At 17.8% G+C, this 10,000-nt stretch overlaps 3 protein-coding genes across 3 annotated transcripts in view; 1 reads left to right on the top strand and 2 right to left on the bottom strand.

The window, feature by feature from the left end:
- Positions 1-5, top strand: part of ndufa9 (NADH dehydrogenase [ubiquinone] 1 alpha subcomplex subunit 9, mitochondrial) — a gene marked incomplete at both ends in the record, with an annotated part of 1,355 nt that extends 1,350 nt beyond the window's left edge. The window contains one exon of the mRNA XM_640102.1: positions 1-5. This exon is cut by the window's left edge and continues 394 nt beyond it. Coding sequence (XP_645194.1) covers positions 1-5 — 5 coding nt within the window.
- A 321-nt stretch (positions 6-326) lies between these two features.
- DDB_G0272398 (hypothetical protein) lies at positions 327-1,031 on the bottom strand (the record flags this gene model as incomplete). The annotated part of the gene is made up of 4 exons (XM_640101.1): positions 327-444; positions 518-615; positions 861-905; positions 987-1,031. The coding sequence occupies 4 exons, from the start codon at positions 1,029-1,031 to the stop codon at positions 327-329; spliced, it is 306 nt and encodes a 101-aa protein (XP_645193.1).
- Positions 1,032-3,309: 2,278 nt separating this feature from the next.
- On the bottom strand, positions 3,310-6,285 carry DDB_G0272264 (hypothetical protein; the record flags this gene model as incomplete). The annotated part of the gene is made up of 2 exons (XM_640100.1): positions 3,310-3,900; positions 3,982-6,285. The coding sequence occupies 2 exons, from the start codon at positions 6,283-6,285 to the stop codon at positions 3,310-3,312; spliced, it is 2,895 nt and encodes a 964-aa protein (XP_645192.1).
- Positions 6,286-10,000: the final 3,715 nt, after the last annotated feature.

The raw sequence follows: 10,000 nt of genomic DNA, 5'->3' as shown, positions 1-10,000 counted from the left end.
AATAAGAAATAGTAAAATTAATAATAATATTAAATAATAATAAAAAAAATAATTCATATACATAAATCAATTTAAATTAAACCAGAAAAAAAAAAAAAAAAAAAAAAAGAAAAACAAAACAAAAAAAAAAAAAAGAAAAAAAGTAATAATAAAAAAAATTTTAAAAGAAAAAAAAAAAAAAAAAAAAGATCTAAAGTGTTACAATAATTAAGATTTTATAAATTATATTTATATTTTTTGTTTGGTTTTATTTTGTTTTTTAAACCCTACCAAGAGTTTGTTTTATATATTTTAAATTTTTTTTTTTTTTTTTTTTTTTTTTTTTTTTAATCAAGAGTTGATCTTGTTCTTGGAGTTTGGGTTGATTCAGATGCTGCTTTCTTTTGACTTCTTGCCATTCTTTCTGCTTCATGTTGCATAAAATTTGTTAAAAAACGGACAGCACTATTTTGTTTAAAAAGTGTTTAGTTAATTTGTTTTCCTTTTTTTTTTCCTTTTTTTTTTTTTTATTACTTACTCTGTTTTTTGTTCTTCTATTTTCTTTGGATCAATTTCAAATTGATTTGTTCTAAATACTATACGAACTTGTTTGGACATATTTTTGGCATGCCCATTCTTTTTTTATTTTTTAAAAACAATAAAATAAAATAATAATCAATATTAATATGCTTTTCCAAATGATTATTATTTTTGTTTATCTGTGTACATTTTATCTTTATTTTGTAAAAGCAACATTTACCATTTTATTAAAAAAAAAAAAAAAAAAAAAAAAAAAAAAAAAAATCTTTTACTTTTTTTTTTTTTTCAATAAAATGTGTTGCTTTTACAAAATAAAAAAAAAAATATTAATTGATAATTACCATATCACCTATATATCTTGCTAATCTAATACAGTCTCTATATATCTTTTAAAATAATAACAAAGGGGTTGGTGTCAATGCATATATGTATATATATATATATTTATTTATATCTAAAGTACTTACATGTACAGTTGATTTCTTAAATGTAGCTACTACTGGTTGACACATTATTCTATTTGTTTATTTTTCTAATTTATATTTTGTTTGATCTATTGGTCGACTATGAATTTAATTTAAAGGATTAGGAAACGTTTTTAAGTGATAAAAAAAATGAAAAATTAAAAAAAAAAAAAAGATTTTTTTTTTTATTTTTTTTTTTTTTTTGTTGTTTGAGGGATTTTTGAGAAAAAAAAAAAATCAATTTTTTTTTTTTTATTTTAACTTTTAACCAATTTTTGATTTTAATATTAAAATGATTGGTTTCGATTTAAATTTTAGTCTTTATCAAATTATGTTTCTTATTGGTATTTTTTTATTATTTGTTTTCCTCATAGTAAGAAGAAACAAATTAAAAAATATACACAAACAAAATCTCCCAGAGGTAATAAATTCATTGGGATGTTTACCTGATAAATTTTTTAATACCCACATGCATTAAAAAAAAAAATAAAAATAAAAAAAAAAATAATAATAATAATTATAACATTTATCAAGGCTCAACTCCTGTAGTAAATCTTTAGAGTACAGATGATAAAAGAATTGATCAAGTTTAATCAGAGGTTAATAATTTTTTAATTCAGGGATAAATTAAGAAATATAATTTTTAAATTCACGAATAAATAAGATACTAATTGTGCAATGAAATTGTAACCTTTTTAAATTTAATAAATAGATAAATAGAAATAAAAATAAAAGATTATTATTTTTTAAAAAAAAAAAATTAATAGGTGCGATTTTTATTTTAAATAATTTATTATTACAATTGTAGTAATATTCAAAGTATTAAATATTAACAACTACAATTGTTGAACCTCCTGAACCTTTACCGCCTGGCTATGTGGCCATGACCATTACCACGACCATGATTATTTGATCACCTTTTCCTCCACAACCACCACTCGATTTAGCGCCGGTTGGTTAATTCTAGTCCAATTGAATTTGAATTTTTATTAATAATACAAAAAAGGATGTAGTTTTTTATTTTTATTTTTTAAAATAATTAAATTGGTTTTTTAAACAATAATGAAAATATATATATATATATATATATATATATATATATATATATATATATATATATATATATATATATATATATATATATATATATATATATATAAATATTTTATTAAAGCTTTTTTTTTATTTTATTTTTGGTTTTTTGGTTTCTAATTTTTTATAAATGATATCATCATCCTTTCAAAATGCCATAGTGCATAGATAAATCTTTCCTTTCTCTGACATTTGATTGATATTGATTCATTTTATTACTTTAGAAAATAAAATTTATATGATGATCAACCTTTCTTTATGATATAGTGCATAGATAAATCTTTCCTTTCTATATCATTTGATTGGTATTGATTCATATATTATTATTTAGATTATAATTGAATGTAAAACCTTTTCATTTGGAAATTACTATATAAATAATAATAATAATATAAAGTTAGATTGCTATTTATTTTTTTATTATATTTTTTTTCAATCACTTTACCCTTTTTCTTTTTTTTATTTTAGACTGTCAACTTTTATCTAAACCTTTTTTAATTTTTAGAGTTGGGTTTACTTTTCTTTTCTATTTGTTATTTTTTTTTCATTTTTTTGAGTGATTATTTTTTTTTTTTTTTTCAAAAAGTTTATTCTATTTATACTGAATCATTTTTCAATTTAAAAATTAATTGAAATTAAAAAAAGGAATTTTTACTATTTTAAGTAAAATCTAATAGTCAAAAAAAGAAATTGCCAAATCTGAAAATATTCAAAATAAGGAAAGTAAAGGGGGTATCATTTTATTATAATCTTAGTTTTTTCTAAATAAAAGCCCTAACCTAATTTTTTATTTATAGATTAAATGTAAAAAAAAAAAAAAAAAAAAAAAATATTGGAAAAAAAAATATTCTTAAAGTATAATTTCAAAAAAAAGTTGAAAAATACATAAACAAAATCAAATAAATATTTATATTTCAACCAGTGATGTTCTAATAATACAAAAATAAATCCAATATTATATGGCTTTCCCCTCTATCACTCTTTTATAATTTATAAAAATCCAATTTAAAAAAAAAAAAAAAAAAAAAAAAAAAAAAAAAAAAAAAAAGATAATAACAAATGATAAAAATAAAAAAAAGACAAAAATAAAAAACAACCTGGAAATTATTATATCAATGTTAATTCATTGTTTTAAACGTTTACTATTATTGTATTGCTTTTATTATTATTTTTATTATTTGTTTTTTTTTTTTCTTTTATTCCCATTATTTTTTTTTTTTTTTTTTTTTTTTTTTTATGGAGAATAGCTATAGTTATTATTTCTCACCATGGAAACACCGCTATTAACCAAGGGTTGTTGTTGTTGGAAAAAAGAATTTCCGTTATTAAAGCCATTGCTATTGTTACTATTGTAGTTATTATAATTATTATTATTATTATAGCCATAGTTATTATTTCCATTGATATTATTTCCATTGATATTGTTATTATTACTATTATTGTTGTTACCATGGAAACCACCTTGAATGAATGGAGAGTTTGATAAAGAAGATTGAGCAGATGAAGAGATATATGCATTGCTAAATTGATTGAATGGATTGGGTGAAGGATTTGTTGTATATGCAGTTCCTGGTGTAAGTAATGGATGACCAAATGGGCAACCATTTTCACAATCTTGAATTGTAAAATCACCACACCATTGATAAGAGTGTATTTTAGATTTACCAACTTTTTCTAAAATATTTAAACCATTGAATACGTTGGCAACATCATAACATCTCTTTACTTTAGCAGTATTTCTAAGATACTTGAAATCTTCTTCTGGGCATCTACCTTCTGAGCAGAAATTAAAATTAAAGCAAACTTGATAGATTGTTAAGAAATCCTATAATTTTCAAAAAAAAAAAAATTAATACAAAAGTTTAATTAAAAAAAAAAAAAAAAAAAAAAAAAAAAAATACTTTACATTTACTGGATTAGTTCTAATTCTTTTTGATAATAATAATTTCATAAATTGACAAACAGTTGAACCTAATCTTGTATCTTTTGGTAAATCAACAGAGGTCGGACATCTATAGGCGTTTTCTTTACATTTTAAACAAGCAAATTCGGGTTCTTTAGTGACAAGATTAGAAGAACAGTGGAAAACATTGAAAACCAATTTGAGGAAACCTGGATTATCAAGACCTAACCAAACATAATTATTACTATGGTTATTGATTACCAAACTAGCACATTCCATAATGTCAAGGATATCTTTTAACTTTTCATGGTTAATCTTTAAAATTGAACCAACTCTCTCAGCATTGAATTCAGTGATACTATTTCCAATAAAATATTGCTTTAACAAAGCAGTGGCTGGTTTAATCTCTCTAATATCTTGATCTGGTCCTCTTTTGAATTTCTTTTCCCTTGGTGCTTTGAAAACTTTTGTTTTCTTAACTGGTAGTGATGTTGTAGTAATTTGTGAAACTTCATTATTTGAATTATTATTATTATTTGAATTATTACCATTATAATTATTATTACCGTTATAATTATTATAGTTGTTTCTATTTACATTATCTATACTATTTACATTGGTAAACATATTACCATTATTGCCATTATTATTATTATTATTATTAAAATTATTTCCATTATTATTATTATTATTATTATTATTGTGGAAATTATTGTTGTTATTGCTATTATAATAGTTATTATTATTATTATTATTATAATTGTTATTGTTATTGTTGTGGGCGCTATTGTTGTTATTATTGTGGAAATTATTATTATTATTATTATAATTATTATTATTATTATTATAACTATTACTATTATTATTATTCTTATTATTATTATTATTATTATTATTATTATTATTATTATTATTATTATTATTATTATTATTATTAAAATTATTATTATTAAAATTATTATTATTATTATTATTATTGTTATAGCTATCATTACTATTTATATTACTATTATTGTTATATCCATTGTCATTATAATTATTATTATTGCTATTGTTAATATTGCTATTAATAATATTGTTTCTATTATTATTATTATTATTATTATTATTATTATTATTATTATTATTATTATTACTATTACTATTATTACTATTATTATTATTATTATTATTATTATTATTATTATTATAATTATTATAATTATTATAATTATTATTATTATTACTATTATTATTATTATTATTATTGTTATATTGGTTTTCTTCTGAAATGTTAATATATTCCATTCCATAAGTATTATTTTTGTTAGTTTCGTCGGCAAAAGAATTGTTACAATAATTGTTATTCCAATTATTATTGTTACTATTATTATTATTATTATTATTATTATTAATATTATTATTATTATTATTATTATTATTATTATTATTATTATTATTATTATTATTATTATTAGTATTGTTATTGTTATTGTTATTGCTATTATTTCTAATGTTATTGTAATTTACATTACAATTATTATCATCATGGAAGTTATTATTATTACTCATATTATTATTATTATTATTGGTGTTGTTTTGATTTTTATCATTGATATTATTACCACTATAGGTTTGGACACTATTTATGTGTCCTTCTTGTTGGTTTAATTGTGGTGATCTTTGTGGAGATGATCTTGGTGGAGATGATCTTGGTTGTGAGGATCTTGGTTGAGGAGATAATCTTTGTTGTTGTTTTTGTTGTTGTTTTTGTTGTTCTTGTTGTTGTTGTTGGTGTTGGTGTTGTTGTTGTTGTTGTTGTTTTTCTTGTTGTTCTTGTTGAATTAATTGTTGTTGTTGTTGAAGGTGATCGAGTTGATATTGACTAAGATGTTGCATTTGGTGTTGTGGAAAATATTGTAATGGTGGTGACATTTGTGGCGACATTTGTGGAGACATTTGTGGTGACATTTGTGGAGATTGACATTTTAGTGAATTTTTATGTGCGTGTGATCTCTTTTTTGGTGTTGTTGCTTGGTTGCTAGACAATGATGAAGATGATGAGGACAATGATGATTGGATGGGTGATGAAAAATTAGATGATGGATTAGATCGAATCTCTTCACTACCATTATTTAAACTAGCGCTTTCATTGGCATTACCATTATTACTATTATTATTATTGTTATTATTATTATTATTATTATTATTATTATTATTATTATTATTATTATTATTATTATTATTATTATTATTATTATTATTATTATTATTATTATTATTATTTCTATTTCTATTTCTATTGTTTAATAAAAGGGAAATATTCATTTTTTTTTATTTTTTATTTTTTTCTTTTTATAGAAATAACTTTTTATTTTTGGATTTTGGAAAATTTTTTCTAGATTTCGGAAAATTTTTATAAAAAAAAAATAAAAAAAAATAAAAAAATAAAAATTGTTAATATTGGAAAAGAGTAACAGGAAAAATAAAAATATAATTATGATATAAAAAAAAATTTAAAAAAAATAATTATAAAATAAATAAAAAAATAAAATAAAAAAAAAAAAAATAAAAAAAAAAAAAAAGTCAACCAAACAGTACTATGCTGGGGGGAGTAAATAGAGAGAAAAAAAAAAAAATACAAATTTGGAATGAAAAAAAATATTTATATTATAATAAATTTAAAAAAAAAAAAAAAAAAAAATTGGATTTACTGCTATTTTGGAAAAGTATAGCAGTAAATCTACCACTTAAGTTGTGTTTGAAAACACAAAAAAAAAAAAAAACACACAAAAAAAAATTAAAAAAATAAAAATAAATAAAATAAAATCAAATTTGTATATTTAGCGTGAGTGTGCGATAATAAAGGTTTATTATTTTGTTTTGTTTTTTTTTTTTTTTTTTTGGTTTTTGTTTTTATCAAAATGTTATGTTGGTGTTGTTATTACTATGACCACTCTGCATTTTTAGTAGAGAAAGAATGAAAAAAGGTGTATTTATGAATGCTACTATTTTTAGTATGCAGTAATGGTAAATATAATACATTTTTTAATTTATTATTATTTTTATTATTGTTTTATTTTTTTTTTTTTTTTTTTAGGTTTTTTTTTTATTTTTTTTTTTGGTCGGATGTAGCTTAATTAATTATTTAGAGTAAAAAAAAAAAAAAAAAAAAAAAAAAAAAAAAAAAAAAAAAAAATAATAAAAGTGATTATTGTTATTTATGATTTTTAAAACATTTAATTGAAAAAAGCTTATTATTAATAATAATATTTTTTTATATTTTTATTATTATTATTATTATTATTATTATTATTATTATTATTATTATTATTATTATTATTATTATTATTATTATTATTATTATTATTAATATTTTTTTATTTTTATTTTTATTTTTTTTTTTTTTATATATCTTACAAACTTCAAATGAAATAAAAAATTAAGGTGGGTGTTTTGTTTTTTTTTTTTTTATTAAAATTTTTTTTTTTTGAAAGATTCACAAATTGGTAAAAAATAAACACAACCCAAGGGACATATTTATCATCACTGATTGTGAAATTTTTTTTTTTTCTAATTGTTTTTATTTTTTTTTATTTTTTTTTTATGAAATTTTTTTTTTTTTTTTTTATGAAAATTTTCAAATTACACGAGGGTGCCCTGAGAAGTACAGATTTTTTATTGGGATTATATGTCTTTAAAATAAAGAAGTCTCTTGAAATTCAAGAATACTTTAAACGAATTAAATGATTTATTTGAATAGGGTGTTTTGATTGGTACCGATTTTTTTTTTTTTTTTTTTTTTTTTTTTTTTAAATTATTTTATTTTTATTTTTATTTTTATTTTCCTTTTTTTTTATTATTATTTTTATTATTGTTTTTTTTTTTTTTTTTTTTTTTTTTTTTTTTTTTTTTTTTTTTTTTTTTTTTTTTTTTTTATTATTATTAATTTTTTTATTTTTTTATTTATTTATTTATTTATTTATTTTTTTTTTTTTTATTTATTTATTAATTGTTATTTTTTTTTTTTTTTTTTATATATTTTATTTATTTTTTTTTATTTTATTTTATTTATATTGATATATTTTTTAGATTGCAATTATAAAATAAACTAAATCACAAAAATAAAATCTTAAAAAAAATAATTCTACTTACTTATTTACCAAGTTCAAAATTGGAAGATGAAAGAAAACAATAACAATATAAAAAAAAAAAAAATTTGGCAAGGGATAAAAAAAAAAAAAAAATAATAAAAAAAAAAAAAAAAAAACTAAATAAATTATTTAAAAAATCAAAAACTTGAAAAGAAAATAAAAGAAAACAAAATTAGAAAAAAAAAGAAGCCGCAATCATTTTCAGCCTTTCACCTACACAAAATTCATCACCAATACAAAAAAAAAAATTAAAATAAAATAAATTATAATAAAAAAAAAAGAAAAAAAAAAGAGTTGAGTTTTGGAAAACAAGGAAAAGATATTTTGAAATTTTTTTTATTTTTATTTTTTATTTATTTTTATAATTTTTTTTTTCTGATTATTTTTGAAGGGGGTCCAGAGAGGAAAGCAACAACGAAAACAACCAATCAGCTTCCAGGAGTGCGAAGATCATATCTTGTTTGTGTAAAATTAAGGAACTGAGCAAATTTTTTATAACAGTACTTCTTTTTTTTTTTTTTTTTCTTTTCTCAGATTTTTTGTGCGTTTATGGCCACCAATAATTTTTTAAATTGGCCCAATAACCATTTTTTTTTAAACCATGGCAAATAATTTTTGATTTTTTATTTTTTTTTTTATTTTTTTTTTTTTTTGGTTTTTTTTTGGGTTTTTTTGATTTACTAAAAAATCATTTAATCAGTCTTCAAACCAAAACTTTTTTTTAAAAAATTTATTTTAATTTTTTTTTTTTTTTTAATTTTCTCAAAATTAGATCTTTTAGATATACCGACCATTTTTTTTTTTTTTTTTTGGCTTTCTCAGATATCATTTTTTGGCAGTTTGCTTTGTTTTTTTTTTAATTTTTTTTTTTAATTTTTTTTTATTATTTTATTTAGACAAAATCATTAAGAGAATCATTTCAAATCATTTTATTTGGGGCAGATTTAGAAAAAAAAAAAACTAAAATCACTTTTTTTAAAAAAAAAAAAATAAAAAAATAAAAAAAAATTAATTAATAAAAAAAAAAAAAAAAAAAAAAAAAAGATTTACGTATTTCCTCACATCAAATATTAAATCATAGTTTTTTCTATAAAAAAAATCATTGAGATAAAATTTGAGTATTTTAAAAATAAAAAAAAAAAAAAAATAAATATATTCATATGGAATGTGAATAATTGTTTTAAGAAATGATAAAAAAGAAAAGAGAAAAAAGAAAAGAGAAAAAAAAGAAAAAAAGAAAAAAAAAAAATTTATATATATTAAAATAAAATTAAATATTAATTAATATTATCACAATTATTAAAATTTAGTTTGAATTTTTAATTATTTAACATGTCTATTGATATATTTTAATTATTTTTACTATTTTATTATTTAGTTTTTTTTATTTATATTCGTGTTTATTTATATTCGTATTTATTTATTTATTTATTTATTTTTTTATTAATTTATTTTTTTTTATTTTTTTATTTATTTATTTATTTATTATTATTTATTTGTTTATATATTTATTTATATATTTAATTATTTAATTATTTATATTCAATTATTTATATTTATTTATTTATTTATATATTTATTTAATTATTTATTTTATTTGTTTATTTAATTTATCTATTATTTAAAATTATTTAGATTTAAATAAATCTAAAATTATTTATCTAAATAATTAAATTATTTTAATTGATCTAATTATAAAATATTGTTATAATTTAAAATTTATTGATTGTAAATGATCATTTTTATACATACTGGTGTTGAGGACAAAAAAATGGGGGGTTTTTTTTTTTTGTGATTTAAGAAAATAATTGGAGAGACAATTTGTGATTAAAAAAAATAAAATAACCCAAAAAAAAAAAAATAAATAAAAAATAAAATAAAAAAAAAAA

The sequence above is a fragment of the Dictyostelium discoideum genome (assembly GCF_000004695.1).
Source record: "Dictyostelium discoideum AX4 chromosome 2 chromosome, whole genome shotgun sequence".
Taxonomy (NCBI): Eukaryota; Evosea; class Eumycetozoa; order Dictyosteliales; family Dictyosteliaceae; genus Dictyostelium; species Dictyostelium discoideum.
This window is presented reverse-complemented; position numbering and strand designations above follow the sequence as displayed.